Source organism: Tubulanus polymorphus, chromosome 4 (assembly GCF_964204645.1).
Source record: "Tubulanus polymorphus chromosome 4, tnTubPoly1.2, whole genome shotgun sequence".
NCBI classification, from domain to species: domain Eukaryota; kingdom Metazoa; phylum Nemertea; class Palaeonemertea; order Tubulaniformes; family Tubulanidae; genus Tubulanus; species Tubulanus polymorphus.
In genome coordinates, this window is record NC_134028.1 from 7998536 (window position 1) to 8017880 (window position 19345).

The 19345-nt window shown below is 39.7% G+C and overlaps 1 protein-coding gene across 1 annotated transcript; it reads right to left on the bottom strand.

Moving 5' to 3' along the window:
• Window positions 1-81: 81 nt before the first annotated feature.
• On the bottom strand, window positions 82-6634 carry LOC141903062 (suppressor of SWI4 1 homolog). Its single transcript, XM_074790942.1, has 10 exons — window positions 6566-6634; window positions 4728-4913; window positions 3754-4077; window positions 3125-3201; window positions 2925-3032; window positions 2361-2471; window positions 2125-2268; window positions 1556-1692; window positions 1331-1483; window positions 82-505 (listed from the first exon to the last, which is right to left on the bottom strand). The coding sequence occupies exons 1-10, from the start codon at window positions 6575-6577 to the stop codon at window positions 150-152; spliced, it is 1608 nt and encodes a 535-aa protein (XP_074647043.1). The 5' UTR covers window positions 6578-6634; the 3' UTR covers window positions 82-149.
• Window positions 6635-19345: the final 12711 nt, after the last annotated feature.

The following is a 19345-nucleotide window of genomic DNA, read 5'->3' on the forward strand; positions in this document are numbered from 1 at the left end:
GACCTCAACCTCCTTGAAAAAATCCATGTATTTCCTTACTAACGAAAACTGAAAGCTTTGCATTTAATTTTCATTTCTTAGTTTTCTTTTCATAATCTTATATAATACAAGTAGGTACATTATAATACAGATATTAAATGCATACATTCTCAACGACGACGACTGCCTCCCCGACCTCTCGTCCCACCTCCCCGACCTCTTGTACCACCTCGACCTCTCATCCCACCCCCTCGACCTCTCATTCCATCACCACGACCTCCTCTCATCCCGCCTCCACGACCTCCTCTCGTCCCAGTTCCAGGTCCTTTCGTTCTTACTCCAGCTTGAACTCTGGTTCCTCTGTTGCTCGATTTACCTCTCATTTCACCTCTTTGTCCGCCTCTGCCGTTCAGTGATTTACCTCGCCGAGGAACACCTTTATTCGACATCTCCATCTTCAGTTTTTTATTGCGGTGAAGCGACGGCTTGCGAGGTGTCTGTTTTCGTTTCAAGCCACGCACGATATCTAAAAGATATAAACATTTCATTAACATTCAAAAGAAAAGTACAGTAGAACTCGCTTAATTTTGATTTTCACTTAATTCGGATGAAATGTTTGGTCCATTTAACCTGGAACCATAGATTTTATTTAATTCAAAGAAATCTGGGCAGTCCCAAGTCATCTGAATTAAGAGTATTTTAAGTGAGTTCTATTGTAGAAACAATGCATCTTCGCACAGTCAGTGGCACTTGATGTAAAAGACAGATGCCAATCATTTTGACCTTGAATTTATTTTCGCTAACATTTCATCTAAAATCTCTGAATGCTACCATAGCAACAATTATGGTTTTTAATGAGCCATAGTCCCTGGGGTAGATAGGAAAATTGGCACCAAAAGAATAGCTAGGGCAAGCCTCGCTAAGTTGCAACCTAAGAAGTTTTGATAAAATTCAACCTAGAAGATTAAATTAGCAGATTGATGATCACTGTCTTGATATAAACCTCAATGGAAAGGTGGTGTTCCGGGTCACCGAGAACGCCCTAGATATGCTTGTATGATCATTATCTTTTTGAGGAGTACCTTGCATACAAACACTGGATCCTGCTATGTCTACATATTCATGCATAGGTAATGAGAATACACAATATCCAAGTCGGATGAATAAGTAGAAAAGGCAAGGTATTAGATGATAGCCAAAACGCTGCAGGATAAGATATTCTCACCCAACAAAACATTTCATCTTATATTAGGATTTATCGTGGGATTATCTACTTATGTTCATGCATGCTTCACAGTTTTTATGAGCAGACGCACACATCTCAAACAGATCCACAGTATACAACATTTACCTTCATCGGGCTCTTCGCCAACTTCTTGTCTGTAATATTCTACATCATCATCATCTTCCTCTTCAGCATTATTTTCATCATCAGCATCATCATCATCAGCATCATCATCATCAGCAATTTTGGTGTTATTTCCAGTATTATCTTCAGTATTATCTGAAAAGAACCAGAAACCAGTGTCTACTGTGCAAAATGATAACCGCAATCGCGCAAAAAACATCAAATTACCTTCATCTTTTTCTTCTCCATCCTGCTCAGCCTTTCTCTTCATTCCAGCTAATGCCTTCTCTTTAATCATCTCTTTTTCTAATTCTTTTTTCTTTACATTTTCCTTCTGGATTTGTTTTCGTTTATCCTTCAATTTCCTATGGAAATACCCGCCAAAATATTCAGTCTTTTCAACCAATGTCTTAATTTTGAATTAAATAGCGAGCAATATGTGGTTAGAGCATTGACTATGGGAAACCAGGTTGTGGGTTCAAATGTACATTACCATACTGTCCTCAAGGAAGACACTTATTTTCATTGCCTCTCTCCACCCAGCTAGGAGCAAATGGATACCTGGCCCAATAGATGACTCGATAGAATGTTACTTCTCCCCAGGGAGAGATGAATGATAAATAGTTGGAGATAGAAGGTTGGGGCATAGTTGATTTGAGTTCTAAAAAGTTCGGGGTAATAATACCAACTACCGGTAATAAAAAGCGCCTTCGAACATTTGTGTCTCATGAAGAGGGTGCTATGGAAAATTTAATTGTTATATTCAATTGATCAAATAAGAATCAATTTTCCCATACTTTTTTTCTTCTTTAATCTTCTGCTGCAACTGAATTTCTTCGGGCGTTTTCGCGATGAAATCGTGGAAGATGACCTTCCCGTCGCAGATTCCCTCTTCTACTTTAATCAAGTGTAACGTCATTCTCGGCCCGATTTCAGTCAACCTGTTTAATCATTAAATAAATCTATAATAAGTACTGTTCCGACAAGATAGTAGTGTTAGTCAACGAAGACGGCATGTCTAACAGTTAATCACCTGATTGCCGATTGTGATGCCCTTTTATTTCCTTTTCCGGGCATGTTTTGTGGAAGTACGATTTCATTGTGAGGACCATCTAATTCAACTTCGCTTTCTGATAGATTCCCTCTGCAAAAGCAACCAAAAAATGCGAATTATTTCTTTGCCTTTATCTGCAATTTAACAGCTCTCAATCCAAAGTTCAGAGTGACAAACTTGGAACAAATGCCATGTTGTAGAGTTCTCAGAGGAAACGAGCCATTGAATTCATCAGATATCAATTTGTAAGGCTGACATTTACATGAATTCAACCTATAAATACTGGGTACATGTATTTCCCAGTCTAAAATTGTGGGTTAAGTATAACTAATTATTTATTCTAAATCAATAATTACTTATTTTCTTTGTAATATGATCGTAACTATGATGGTTGTTAGCCGGGTTAAGGGATAAAGATAATTTCGACATGCAGTCTTTGAAACCAGATTTTACTCTAACCACTTCGACATGATACCAGTACAAATGTAATCACTATGGAACCATTATTTCAGAACCTAGTAAGACTACTGTATTCAAACTGACCTGAGAATAAACTCGCTGACATCTTCGTAAGCGCCTAAATCTGGCAACTTCGATTTAATCAGTTTTTTGACGCCACGACTCATTCCGACAGGCACAGCGCGAACATTACTGAAAATAAGGCAAATTCATTTTTACCAAGAAAGATAAATAATTGTCCGGAGAGATGGAAATGTTTGTATCACCGCGTAGAAATTACTTACTAATGACGAAGATCTATATTTTTTGTTTCAGGATCGTACTGCAACAATAACGTTCTTTTGATATCGGCTAATTTAACCTGTGTAGAATGACGATGAAAACTGTCAAGGCAAGACAAATATAAGAAATCCAACAAATTTGATATTTCAAACACGTTTGATATTGTGTTATTAGAGACACTGAAATCAGTCGCAGCCGTGTGAACCCGCAGATGAGTCGCTACGATTTCTCAGTCGCACTATCAAATCGCACGAAAAAAATTGCTTCTCCGCGCCAGTCTTAAAATGAACTGATTTTGGTGAACAATGATGGCCCCAGTCAAACATATCAAATCTCAGTTTTTGGGCTTTTTATGTGTCAAGATAGATGTATATACCAAATATCAATGCAATTCATTGAAACATCTTCGAAACTTCCCAAAATAACTGGATTCTGTCTACAAACAGACAAATGATAATGATAAGTGAAGACAATAGCCCACTAAGATTTAAGTCGGAAGTGGGCTGAAAAGTATTCAGTTCTTGCGAGAGAATGGGTTTACAAATAAATTGAGTTAAATCCGATCAAAGGCAGGAGTTCACTATATTTACAGTACAAACGAGGTCGAGCGGTATAGAATATCATCATTTACCTTATTGATATTGATCGACGGAAACATATTCTGAAACATCGTCGACATCAGTTTCAAGTGTAATCCTTCGCCGGTGAAATTGTTCATAACCAGTAACGGATGGTGATCGAATTGTTTCGGATCGGAATAATGCCGCTTCAACGACGACACGATATCGCGACTCAGCGTATACTCCTGTATTTTAAACGTCAACGTCGGTCCGCGCGGCAGACGCATTACTTTTAAATACATTCCGTTCTCGGTTTTCGTGAACGAGAGAATATTCGTGATGTTCAACGGTCCGGCCATCGATATGAAGTCTTTTAACGTGTTTTTCCGTCTCGCCTGTGAATGAAACAATGAATGAATTTGAATTACTGTTCCGCCTACCAGCTTTTAGTTATTTGCCGGGTAAATTATCCTCCGCATGCAAATTCTTTTTGAAATGAATACTTTTATGAATTCGACTCCTTCCAAATAAAATTAAACTCTGTAACAGTGAACTTAACGGCAGCAGAAAACCAATCATAGTCTGTTTAGCTCAGTATATTTCATTATCAACATTATGAGCAAAATTTCAAACTTTTTAACCCTTTCAGTGCGGTGTACATATTGATGGACTTTGCTAATAAGTGTGGTGCATCAATGTAATGATCAAGTACTTTTTTCTCTATTGGAAGATGGTAGCACCCATCAAACATTGTGAAATATTGAAAAATAACAATACACTGCACTGCAGTGTAGATGCACTACGACTGCATGCACATTCTATAACATACTGGGCTTAAGTTCTACAGTTTTCAATTTATCCCAGCAATTTTGGCAAAAAATTTGTCAACACCAAGGGGGTAAACTGGTAAATCATTGCACCAGAGTTCTCCACTATCAAGTAATTATGCAACCATTTTCTTTCCTGATAGCAGAACCTGGCAGGTAGATCTGTTGGAAGCTGAGCAGTATATTCCTTAGAAGAGGCGTGGAGTATGCTAACTTACTCTAAGGTTTCTCGCGCAGAAAGGTTCCATGATTCTCCGAGTATCGTCCATCAGTTCTTTGACATATTTGCCGACGACTCCTCTGTGTATGACGAATGCATGTGGCACTTTGCTGTATTCATCTTCCAACATTTGCTTCTGTTTTTCTTTGATTTTTATCACAGATTTTCCCACTTTCTTCTTCCCCTGAAAGAAACAATTTTGATGGGTCACCTTACGTTACAATGTCTTACAACAAAACCGAACATCTTAAGTCTTACATACAAAGCTCTTCGTTCAAGAAAGCACAATTTATCAGAATATGCATATCCAGTTGAGACTTGGTTACTTAAGTTTCAGGACCGAGCATTTACTTATACATGCAGGAAAAAATACATAAAGAGGACTATAATCACACTGCCGTAAATGAACTACAGCGGTCAGAGGGTTTACGACATTCGAAACTGCAGCTTGTTGAATGGCAGAAAATAAGGGTTTAGGGATTTGAGGGTTCGGGTCCTGAGGAGGGTCTTGTTTATGTGTCATAATAGTTAAGTAAGGCATAGGCTAAGGAAAAAAAATAGTTTTACATCAGCATCTGGCCTCATGAGAGCTAAAGACTAGTGGTTAGAATGCAGTGCTAGTATACTATCTAAAAAGAAGCGTGCATGTTCCAATCCCAATTTATGGCAATTGGTTATTTCTCAGAATGTCTCTAAGTCGTCATCATATGCACTGCCTACATCTAGCCAGTGTCATTCATTTTTGTGGACGCACATGCAGAGTAATGGGCTCAAGCATTTAGTATTTTTTTGCCGACATCTATATATGATAAGACATACTAACAGAATTAATACAATCAAATCATTTGATTAGGTATAGGGTTAGGGCTTCGATAGAGTTGGGGTCAAGACGGTTAGCTAGGATAGTTGAGCGCTAGTTAAAATATTGGTTGGGATTCACCGAGCCTCTGTTGTGGTCAAGTGGAAAGACGCTGCACTAACAATACGTTGGCCCAGGTTTGAATACTGCTCTATGTCCGCTCCATTTTTTCTCCGCTGTTCTCCACTCCACACTTTCCTTGAATACTTTATAAGTTGCGCACTTTAAGCATGCGCAGCTTAAGTCAGCCAATCAGAACGAGTCATCGGCAAAATAGCAGTAACAGGAATAATGCCACGTCGGCAAAATATCACCTGCCTTAACTTTTTTTCACTCACACCCCATATTACTACAACAAGGACAGCAACAACACTCTCCAACTGAACAAATTACAAACGTTGTTACATCGTTGGAAGTGATTATTTAGCCGGATCCAATAAAATCATTTTATTATTGGGTTTAGGGTTAGGGTTTCGATAGGGTTAGTGTCAAGAGGGTGAGAAGAGGGTCCAGAGGGTTCCGTTTCACAACTAGGGATAGGTTTAGGGTAAGGTGAGGCTATATGTAGTTAAAACATTCGGGTGGTTTTCAGCGAGCTCGGTGGTCTATTGGGATGACGCTGCGCTAGTGTAGTAATTTACTGGCCCAGGTTCGAGTCTCGCTCTATCCGTGCTATTTTCTCAAACTCTGTTCTCCACACTTCCTTCAAATTTTCGAATTTCATGCGCAGAGTAAATCAGCCAATAAGAGACGATATCCGGCAAAATAGCGTTCGTTTAGAAGTCGGTGACCGGATCGGTGAAATAACTACTGCCTACGTAGTAGGCTACTACATCGTTTTTACTTTTATTAGGCCTGTGTTGTTGGTACTGATCAAATGATGCGAAAAAGGTCCGCATTTAGTGCGACTTATTGTATAAAATGAATGAACTTCCTTTAATCGATAAGATTCTCAAATCATCTATCAATATACATACTTTTCGCCCCATTATGCCGAAGAATTTAAAGTTTCACGTGTATTTTTGTTTCGAGGGATTACATTTGTCAGAAATCGAAGGTAGGTCATGTATACAAGCCGGATGACGGCTATGGACGTAGTGGAATGGCTTCCCAGTTTGGCCATCCTCGCTTGCCAGGGTTCCGGTATCGCTCCCTGAACTCGCTTCCACCGAGTTCGGGGCTTCCATCACTGAGTTCAGGAAACGGCATACGACAGATGAAGATGCGGTTTGACGGCATCAATAAAGTCACATAGTCTCTAAAAACATTCCCCATATGTTTATCAAAAACGAATAAAGGCGAATTTATCGAAACGTACCTATCCCCGTTGACGAGTATAGGGTACTCAATTCTGAGTATCCTTTGTGTTTTGTTGATTTAATAGGCTTTTTTTTATCATAACCGGGATAACTGGGGTTGGTCATTAATATTGGTTTCATTCATTCATTGTGACAATTGTGCCTGATGGCAAGAATATTTAGATGTCAGTGAACCGTATCTAGGCACTGATTTTTACATTTTTAGATTGGAAATATGCTACTAAACTGATTCTAGATTTTAATTGGCTTGGAAAAAATAATTTTATTTGAACAGTTCTGTCGGGGCATACGCATATGTTTGGTATGGGATGATTTAGATAATTCTAAAGTTTGCTCTTGGCCGAACGGTACCGGTTCATACGTCACACTTTCCGTAAATATCATGGCTGTTCATTCATTTATCAAAAATTGAAAGTGTTGAGTGTTGAGTAAAATCTGGTACGTACCACTAGTGGACATGATGACTGACAGATTTGTTTTTGAAATACAGACGTTCAATTCCTGTTAGGCTGGTATACCAGGTGTAAAAAAGTAGATTTTCCATGGCTTATAGAAAGAATGTATTCTCATTGAAAAGCGCATATGTATTATGGGGAGGTCGATCCTTGGTTCAATCCCTTGTATCGCCTAACATTTTTGGGAATAACATTTTTTGGGAGTTTCACTGCTACTATCGTACTACAGTGGAACCTCGTGGGACGAAATTCTGACATTTGACAACATAAACTCAGTTGTTTGTTTCATCGAAACCTTTACGATGGTCTTTCGAACAAAATTTAAAAATATTCACGAAATTCTCGTCCTAGTAGAATGTATATGTAAAAGTTAACGGCATAGTTACACAATTGATACTGAATTATTACATCGAAAATAAATTCTCTGTATTCCTGAACAATCGATAGAAATACTGGAAATGCCGATGGAAGTGTGAATATGATGAACGCAAGAGTCAACCTCTTTGCATGTCCTAGTACAGTCAGGGTATTTGTTCCTCGAACCGGATTTGAACCAGCGACCTAAGGTGCATAGTCCAATAGTAACACCCAACAAGAAAATTAACTTTAATAAATTATTTGACGCCTGCGAAAAAAATGTAGAATTTCTGGGAGAACCTAATGTGGAATTGCAAATTTGAAATAGAAGTTTTAAGAAATTTGGGGAATTATGAGATTTGGTGATTGGGTAGATGATACAGTCTTCAACTGGTCTAATTTTAAAAAAATTGTCAACTTGTGACCGACTTCGATTCACTTTTGCCTCTAAGCTGGTCTGCAACTTCATTGCCTCCATGGTTGAAGAAAGAGTTCTTTGGATGTTTGCTTCATCATGACGTTGAGCATATCGTGTAGCCAGCCGGCCCGGTCCTGGGGCCCGGTTTGGCTGTCACTCGATATCCTAGACTTGAGTCTGGGTTGAAGTAGACATTGTCATTTAAAGAACTTATTCATATGTTATTCTGTATGAATTAACCGTGTGTCTTGTATTTTGTATTTTCTTATTTTAAGATTTGTAAGTTTTTTAAATTTTATCCCGGAATTTCAATGTAATAAGGATCAATAAAGTATTGAATTGAATTGTCACCTTATAAACATGCCATCAATGGACGCGGAGCCGTATATGACAGCTATGCTATTATAAATTGCTAATCTCATGAAACTTGCATACCCCTTATATCGAACATATTTTCTAAAACATTTGAACATTGAAATTATATGTTAACACGTTTTTATATAGACCGCTTGTAGCCGCCGATGAAATTCACGCCGGCCCTACTCAGATCGTAGATAGCTTCGTCATTCCACTAGCATCCCCATGTCAGGGTCTGACTTTTATATCAGACTTCCAAATCGTGTATACATCCGCCATTTAACCGAATAATCCGATTTACTTATCATTTCTATTTATGCCTGCCGCTCCTGATATAATCATACATCCTTTACTACTACAATACGTCTTCTCATGATATTCAATGCAATATAACATTTCGACGTTCAAATAGACGTCATTATATAATCAAAGGGAGCCATTCTACATCTTTATCAATAATATTTTGCCAAATAGCTTGTATGTGTACACATAAACCTGTGACGTTTTGCACATCGATTTACGGTTGTCGTATGTAAAATGACGCTGAATGGTTAACATTGTTTAGGTTTCATAATGGTAACGTTTTATAAGGCGTCAAAAAACCAGTTTTTTCCATGGCTTGGAAAAAATGCTTTCCTTTTAGAAAGTGTAACCGAATAGGCCGGGCACAGTAACCGACTGGCTCTCCGGGCCAGATTTTCTCACAACGGCTGCGCCAGACAATATACCGCCGCTCAGTACTGGTCTTCAGCTTGGCCTCCCTAACGCACGGGCCGGGCCAAATAACTTCGTCGGGGATCACCTCTACACGTCGTGCCTCCTATCGATTCTAGGTGGGTCTTCGGGTCCAATCGTCCTTTAACCTGAAGGCGACCAACAACAACTCGGACTCCTTCGTTCTGGGTAGCGCGTCCTTATCGGTTCCAGAGTTGTTCCCGAAACTGGTTGAACTGACTCGGACTCAGAAATCCACTCAATAAAGACATAAGACCGTTATTCGTAAAACGTAACGTTAGACATGTTTATTGCCTCAACAACGCAAAATTTATAAATGGAATGTTGCTCGCTACTCGTAGTGCTCATTCGTAGTAATTCTTTTTATACTCGTAATACTTTTAATACTCGTAATACCTTTAATAGTCGTAATACTCTTAATACTCGTAATACTAGTAGACCCCTAGGATAAGGTCACAATATCTCACTATGACGGCTCGTCAGCCTAATCATGTTCAACTAATATTTCGTACGAAATGTGGTTAACTCACGCTATGAAAGAACATCTAGGGGAGAGAGGGGTGAGAGGTACAACTATGAAATTAAATAAATAAAAGGCTTGAGTCTGAAGCGGAAATGTCAGTGACGATGGACAGATCCCAATATCTGAACTCGGCCCCAGGGCCGACTCGATAACACCTCCTCTTGAACTACCACTACAGGTATTCTTCATCTTGGTTGGAATTCGCCTTCACTGGTGGTCCGACGCAGGGACTGATCAGTTCCCTGGCCCTCCATTCTTTCTTCGGGACAATCATCTCCGGTCCTCTTAGGAAGTAACACATCAAGGGAAGACTTGGTTTCGACCTGGACTACCACTGGCAGAATGGCTAATCGTCACCCGACAAATTCCGAGACTCAAGAGGTTTAGTGAAACCAACGTATTATAATGCAACTGGAATGGTACTCTCACGCCTTTCTCTCATTTAATAGCTCGAAAAAATACCGCACGCAGCTTTGCTTGCGGGTATAAATGCACTAAGGCCATTGACGGCACACGACTAAAATAATAGGGGGTTAATTCTACCCATATGATATATACGCGGATTGATGCGAGGAAGCCCGAACGGTTAGATCCCGCAGGTTCATAATACTAACGGACAGGTGGCTAAACCGCCTGATTGTCACAAGTTTGAACTAGACTAGCTCGGAATATGAGCGACTGGGAGACGGAGAGGGATAACCCTCGCCGTGTCCCAACATCACAATGATGTGGCGACTCAATAATAATACTTAATAATAATACTTTGCAACTTAATACTAAAACAGTCGATCGTCGATCGATAATACTATACGAGATATAATAGGACGGATAAGCCCCGAATAACAAATGAAGGATTAAGGTAAGAGGGGGATGGATCTAGCGACAGGGTCGGTACCCGGCCAGCCTGCAGAATCCGCAGAATCTCGTCGGACATCATTCGGTGGATAGCGTAGGTCTGCTTCATTCTTCGTCGTTCCAAGGACCAATGAACCATTCCCGTCAGCGGTTGAATCTTCCACACCAAACCTCATCTTACACCGGCAAGTCCCTCAGGGCGGCTGTACCATCCACACCAGTAGCCATCGTCTTCCATCTAGTACCATCGGCTGAAGGCAACCCGATACTGCGCGGACATCTGCCCTGCCGAACACCAGCCACCGTCGCCGAAATCCACCCACCCGGGACAGTAATTCCACTTAGTTTGAAATTACAAGGTCGTCATTAGGAGCAACCCTTGATAAGACATTCTAATAATGATAGATTAGGATAAGGAATTTGGATAAAAGAACATGGCGGCAACCGCAAAAACCGGGCAATCAAGGCCGCGGCAAGGCAATAATAATAATATATCAACTATCTTAACTGTAGTAACAAGTGATCACATCCCCTAAGGCCTATCGGGACGTAAGAGGTAGCGCTTACATCGTGTCACGTATAATTATCTGAAGTCGATCGAAAGTCGCTTGTTAATCTCACTAGTATATTTCTATTTTTTCGCGGCGATGCCAATCGAAATATGAATGCTGAACTAGAGTTCTGCGCGCCTTATATATATAGGGCTTCCAGTCCCCGACGATTAATTGGATGGAAGTTTTTGTCCCCGATGCCCTCCATTGGTCAGAGTTCTTTGTCCCCGACGCGCCTCATTGGTTAGAGGTCACGAGGAACACGTGACGTCACGATCACGCGTGATTAAGTTTGTCAACAACGACGCTCGATCTAACTTTTCCATCATAAATTAGTTAATAAGAATTCCGGCCTGAACCGAGTTTTAAATCTTAAAAAGGAGGGATTTATTACCCGTGAAAGGATTTATCGTTCGAATAGTTGAAAAATAACCGCCAGAAGGGGGAGCACCCGGAGTGCCGAATTGAACCGGACCGAAAATCTGGGCGACTCGGCCTTCAGATCGGAATTCTATTTCACAATGTAATTTGACGACTAAAATGGTCTAATTAGTATTAGTATAAGAAGATTCAAGAAATAATGATTCGATTCCTCACGCGGTTTAACAACTGCGGAAAAGTGATTCCCCGGATAGTTTAAAACTCGGTAAGAACATAGTCTGGGTGAAATCCTTAACCGAACACAACTCGACCGGACGCGAGTTCGTGCCGCAGCATAAACTGGAAATTTGGCCCGGATATAACAACCATAAAGGAACAAGACGGATGATTAACGTTTGATAAAGTAGTTATAACATTATGACATTATGACGCTATCTGTGGCGATTATTTTGTGACGCTATCTATGGCGATCAAAGGAAATTGATTTTGAATTTGGCGCTCTCGGCGCAATCACAGGGGAATTTCCGCTACAGAAAGCTCATACTTATCAATGGGGATATAGCTCAGCGGTAGAGCGTTCGATCGCAGGTCGGAAGGTCCTTGGTTCAATCCCTTGTATCTCCTAGTATTTTTAGATGACATTTTAGGGAGTTTTTGGGAATAACAATGCTACTAATGTACTACAAATACAATGGAACCTCGTTACAGCGAACTTCACGGGACCAGAAAATATGTTCGTTATAACCGATAGTTCGGATAATCAGTATGAAATTAACCTAATTGTCTTACTTGGGACACAATTCTGATGAATCGTTGTATCCGAGTTCGTTATGACGAGGTTCCAAGGAGACATTTGACAACATTAAACTCAGTTGTTTGTTTCATCGAAACCTTTACGATGATCTTTCGAACAAAATTTAGCACAGAAATATTCACGAAATTCTCGTCCCAGGAGAATGTATATGTAAAAGTTAACGGCGTAGTTACACAATTGATACTGAATTAATACATCGAAAATAAATTCTCTGTAATCCAGGACAATCGGTAGAGATACTGGAAATACCGATGGAAGTGTGAATATGATGAACGCTAGTGACACGGTTACAAGCATTATCGTCGTGCGCTTTGCTTTGGCGGTTATCTTATCAGACGAAACCAATTTTGAACGTTTGAACAGTATAAAAATTATTAGAGAATTGGATGTTACGATCAACGTTAAAGGTACAAAGAACACGAAAAATGTTAGTGAAACAAAAAATATGAATTGGTGCATCAATTTGAAATAGCAGCCAAAGAAAATGTTGTTAATGTTGTTACAGAGCTTGTAAGCAACACAAAACGGCGTGGAAGAAGAAATATTGAGACTACGTGTTTACTATATGACGTTCTATTGATAAGTAAGGATTCACACATACAAAGATAAAGCAGGAACACGTGGTACAAAACACATGGTACAATAAAGATCAAAAGTTCATGTAACCGCAACCACAAACTAAAACTACTTATGCATATTACTCATATCATAGGTTTTGGATAATACTATAAACAACACTCCCACTTAATATTCACTTTCAGTTAATATTACTAAAAACACAAGTATTTGCTTAATTTCACTTTCATTCAAGTCCCATCTGACTTCTCAGTTTCTCAAATGCGACACGAGGTAGTGGCTTGTTAAAATATCAACCACCATATCTAAAGTATGACAGTGCTCAATTGTTATAACCCCATCAGATACAGCCTCACGAATAAAGTGATGACGCAAGTCAATGTGTTTAGTTCTACAGTGACCTACAGGATTTCTAGCTAAGGCAATGGTGCCTCTATTATCTTCCGAGATAACGGTAGGTGACTCTGGCATTGCACCTAGATCATTCATTAAACGCCGTAGCCAAATAACTTCCTGTGTAGCACTGCTGAGCGCTATATATTCAGCTTCTGTGGTCGAGAGCGCAGCAGTAGGTTGCCGTTTGCCTATCCAGCTAACCGCACTACTGGCAAGCATGAATATATTACCGGTAGTTGACCTTCGATCGTCGAGGTCACCACCCCAGTTCGCATCAGAATATCCTCGCAGACAGTCATCATCAGACTTCTTGTAAACAATTGATAAATCTGTGGTTCCTTTTAAATATCGCAGCACAGTTTAGCCGCTGTCAGATGTGCTTCTGACGGATCGCCACAATATTTACTAATAGTGCTCACAGATTGAGCTATATCCGGACGCGTAGCTATGGCGGCGTAAAGCAAACTTCCAACTATCGATTGATACATAATTTTATCCACAGGTTTACTCACACCATCATTTTTAACTAACTTGACATTTATGTCAGCAGGTGTTGAAACAGGATATGCATCACACATTCTGAACTTTTCAAGCATACGTTGGATATATTGCTTTTGATTAAGCTTAATAACTCCGTTTTCCTGAACAACACTTATTCCAAGGATGAAATGCAATTCACCCATATCTTTCATTTGAAAGCGATTTTGAAAGATTACCTTTCAAACTATCTAACTCACGCATAACACGCGAGACGATTATAAGATCATCAACATAGACGGCCACTATAAGTAATCCAACATCGGTAAACTTTATAAACACACAGGGATCAGCAGCACTCTGCTGAAAACCCAACGACACTATATAACGTTTAAATTCGGTATTCCAACACCTGGGCGATTGCTGTAATCCATACAACGATTTTTTAAGTTTACAAACACGATTATCTCCAGGTTGCGCATATCCATCAGGTTGTTGCATATATATCTCGTCATCTAAGGTACCATTTAGAAACGCTGTCACGACATCCATCTGGTGGACAAATAATCCCTCCTGAGCTGCAAAAGCTAGCAAAGATCTTATAGAAGAGAACTTAGCGACAGGGGAGAAAGTTTCTTCGTAATCTATCCCATATTGTTGAGCGAATCCTTTCGCAACCAGACGAGCTTTATACCGATCTACAGCTCCGTCTTCACCAATTTTCGCTTTAAACACCCATTTACAGCCAATTGCTTTTCGACCTTGTGGTAAATCAACTAGATCCCACGTGTCATTATCAATTAGCGATTTAAATTCTGAATCTGCGGCCATTTTCCACTCAGTGGCTTCTTCACTTTCCATGGCCTCTTTTAAGCTTGTCGGTTCAAAAACATTAAGCGCCATGTGCTCCCACTCATTAGATTCGACCGCCAAATCGGCAAAGTCATCAATCATAAACCGCGAAACGGGTTTCCGGTTTCTGTCGCTTCTTCTTGGTTCAACCACCGTTGGTTGATCACATGATTCAGTTTCATTCTCGATGACTGTGGTTTCATCTAACACCTGTTCAGCAGACTGTCCAAAGTCATATTCATTGAAGGCTACGTCACGACGTTTGTATATTTTCCCATTATTGTCGATCAGGCGGTATCCCTTTGATTCCCGATCGTAACCAACAAAACGAAGTTTCACAGCCTTATCATCGAGTTTTTTACGATGCTTATCTGGTAACATAGCATAAGCAATACACCCGAACACTTTCACGTGACTCAGGTCTGGTTTGCGGTCGTACCAGAGTTCATATGGAGTTCTATCCCCATTTAAAGACCTGGTTGGTAGTCGATTTTTCAAATACGCGGCGGTGGCGATCGCTTCAGCCCAATACGATTTAGATAATCCAGCATGAGCAACCATTGAACGCGCTTTTTCACAGAGAGTACGATTCAATCTCTCAGCTACGCCATTTTGCTCGGGATTGTGCGGGAGAGAAGGCTCATGGCGTATGCCCTTCTCTTTTAAGTACGCAAGAAACTCGTTAGACATATATTCCCCGCCATTATCGGATCGTAGGGTGCCTATACGTTCACCACTATCATTACACGCGACCGACTCGAACTCTTTAAACTTTCCGAAAACCTCAGATTTTTCACGAATGAAGTACACAGCCGAGCATCGACTGTAATCATCGGTAAATGACACAAAATACCGTTTTCCTCCGAGGGATTCCGTGCTCATCGGACCACACACATCACTATGCACAATTTGCATCTTTCTTTTCGACTTTATTCCACTCGAGGATTTAAATGGTTTTCGCGCCATTTTTCCTTTTACACAACCCTCACAGAATGACGTCAGGGGCCCGGGTTTAGCAACGTGTACCCCTTTAACAAGATCGTATTTTACCACACGCATGAGTAATTGAGGATTGACATGAGCGAGTCTTTGGTGCCATAGTTCCATCTCTTTGTTTACACCATTGACCGCAACAGCTGCACTTTCATCACCAGCGGTAATGTACTGTAGTTCAAACAACTTATCAGATAATAAACCAACGCCTTTCACACATCCGGTGTTAACCTGAATTATACATTTTGTATTTTTGAACTCAACAGTTAACCCCTTCTTTATCACGGTGCGCACTGAGAAAATATTACAGGCCAGGTCTGGTACATAGAGAACATATCCCATGACCTCACTCCCACTGGCTCCATCTTCCAGAAGAGTAGTCAGTCGTACCTTTCCGTGACCTTGGGCACATATCGGTCGTCCATCACCAAGACCTACTCGCTGTGGCTCATCAAATGCTACATAATCCAATAGAATGTTTCTATTCCACGTCATGTGGCTCGAAGCACCGGAATCAATCAGCCATTTGCTGTGTTTCTCATTCGCATTTTTGCCCACTTGAAACGCATGATCCTCTTCATGAGGCATAGCCGCTGCCTTTGCCACGTGACCAGTTTTCTTCGAAGATCCACGATACGGAGATACAGGACAATCCCGGTGGAAGTGTCCTCGCTCACCACACCCAAAACACTTGGCTGGCGGTTTCAATTTCCCTGGATGCCTACGACCATTCTTGTTTTCGGCTCCCAGTAACGCTGCAGCCTTATTGTTGGCTGTCGGCGTCGCATTGGTCTCCTTAAGCTTCATCTCCTCATGGATGAGAGCTTGCTGAACAGACGACAATTTCAGCTGGTCATTGCGCGCTTCAAGAGCAGTCACCAGAGTTGCATAACTTCTGGGTAGGCTGCCAAGAAGGGTAACGACCTGATCTTCTTCATCAACCGGACTATTTATAGCTGCTAGCCTATCAGTTAAAAGTTTCATTTCTTTTAAGTGACCCTCAACTGACGTTCCCTCCTTCATTTCCATTCTAAAATACTTCTTTTTTAGATAGATCCTATGGTTTAAGGAATCTTTCTGGAAATGTTCTTCAAGTAACTTCCATGCTACTTTAGGCGACTCCGTGGACGTTATCAGGTATATTTGCGACGGCGCGATCAACATAACAATCATTCCAAACGCTTTCGCCATTTTCGCTTCAAACTCATTTTTCTTGAGATCATCAGCGTCCTCCGGAAGTGTCTCAGACCCATCAATGTATTTCCAAAGCTCTCGTGAGCGTAGCATATGCCGAACTTGAAAGCTCCATGTCGACCAGTTTCCACCATTCAATTTTTCAACGGTCCACTTTTCTTCAGCCATTATAGACGTTCACAATTCACAAGCTTTAAAACACCAAACAGTTCACCAGAACAGACTGGACAAACAACGTCAATTCATTAACTTAATTAGTCCTCAATTAACAACATTCAACCATCGTAGCCTGGGCCCATAACCTGTTGTTACAGAGCTTGTAAGCAACACAAAACGGCGTGGAAGAAGAAATATTGAGACTACGTGTTTACTATATGACGTTCTATTGATAAGTAAGGATTCACACATACAAAGATAAAGCAGGAACATGTGGTACAAAACACATGGTACAATAAAGATCAAAAGTTCATGTAACCGCAACCACAAACTAAAACTACTTATGCATATTACTCATATCATAGGTTTTGGATAATACTATAAACAACAGTTAAATTGCATTGTTTTCGCGACAGGAACTGATACGATTAGTATGTTTATAACCAAAATGAGAATGATTACGCACCGAGCAAATCTCGGCGTACATATCAAATACGAGACGCGATCGGAAAACGTACAACTGCCGCCCGTTCTAACGATATAGCTACGATTAACCAAGAACTTGTGGAAGCCATGCACAGTGTGAATGCTTCGTATATTTGGCAACTGGTCAGGAATTCATCACATATATAGGACCGATGTTCACGTGCAAGAGAACAAACTGTACCACAGGCATCAACGTGAAATCTGTACAAACCAGAAAATCGCTGAGAGACAAAACTAACAGATAGTTAGCGTACGATAATCTGCGCAATCTACGATTAACATCAACAGGAAAGTAGCCGAATTTTCGAAACTACCGAGCAGAAATACTATGGGTAAATAGATTATTAGAAATACGCGCAATTTCCCAGACATATTGACTACGGACGTGATGACAATATAACTGGTGTACGGTCGACCCACCGATGATGATTCAGTTGAGTTTTGATTTGATTTGATTTGAACACTTTATTTTTCAAATATAATTTACAGCATAGTGTACAAAGCATAATACAAAATACAGTAAATTAGACCTGGAGGGGCCTGTAGAAACTAAGGAATAGTTTGTATAAAACAGGTCCCTCAAAAGAGAAAAGAAAAAAAGAGAAATGCAATAAAGAAAATAATATGCTCACAGTCAACCCTTAACACACAAAATGCAATCAAAGTAAACTATGATAACAGCTTGATTAAGATATAATCATTTAATAAGCCAGTTATTTTCTGAAATATTCCAAAAACAATAATTTTAGTTCGAATAACTGTATGATAAAATCAAGCACAAAGTTGCTTTCTATAATTTCTTAGGAACAGTTTAGAATTTTCCATGTTTTTTAGATTTTCACTGATGTTATTCCAAAGTAAAGGGCCGGATACTTTTACTGAAAATTTTCTTCTTAGACTATTGAAAGAAAGTGTTTGTAAATCTTGACGTCGCCGAGTATTGTGACTGTGGATTTGAAAATTTTGGTTCCAATAATTTTCGAATGATTTCGGTAATTCGGAGTGGACAGATCTGTAGATAAAAGTACCTAGCTGAAGTTTATTAATATCTTTGAGCTTGAGGATATTAAAAGCTTTGAATAAAGGGTCAGTGTGCGCCAAATAATAGGAATTAGAAATTAGCCTGATAGCTCTTTTTTGCAATACAATTAATGGCTGAAGTTTATTTTCAAAATTTCGTCCCCAAACTAAGTTACAATACTGGAGGTAAGGATCAATAAGCGACAAATAAAGGGTACGAAGAGAACTCACTGGCAGCTTATGTCTTACTCTATTTATTATACCAATGCTTCGAGAAACTTTTTTTTCAACTGATTTTATTTGATCGTCCCAGGTTAAATTTCTGTCAATAAAAACTCCAAGAAAATTTGTGACATTGACTTGTTTGATCTCTATATTGTTAATTGATATTCTCAAGTTATGTTTCAATAGTTTACCGAACACCATAAATGACGTCTTCTTTACATTTAATGACAGCTTGTTTGTTTGAAACCAGGTATACAATTTTGATAATTCAATGTTTACTGTACGTACTAATCTGTCTAAATTAATGTCACTATAAAAGGCATTTGTGTCATCGGCAAACAATATAAGTTTTAACACATTAGAAAATTTAATACAGTCGTTTACATATAATAAAAAAAGCAAGGGACCTAAAATTGAGCCTTGGGGTACTCCAGTTTTAACGGTACATAACGAGGATTTATAATTTTGAATTTGAACAAATTGTTTTCTATTCTTCAAATAGTCTTCAAACCAGTTGTTAGAGATGCCTCTTATTCCATAAAAACATAATTTTCTTAATAAGATTTCGTGATCAACGGTGTCAAAGGCTTTTGATAAATCTAAGAATACCCCAATAG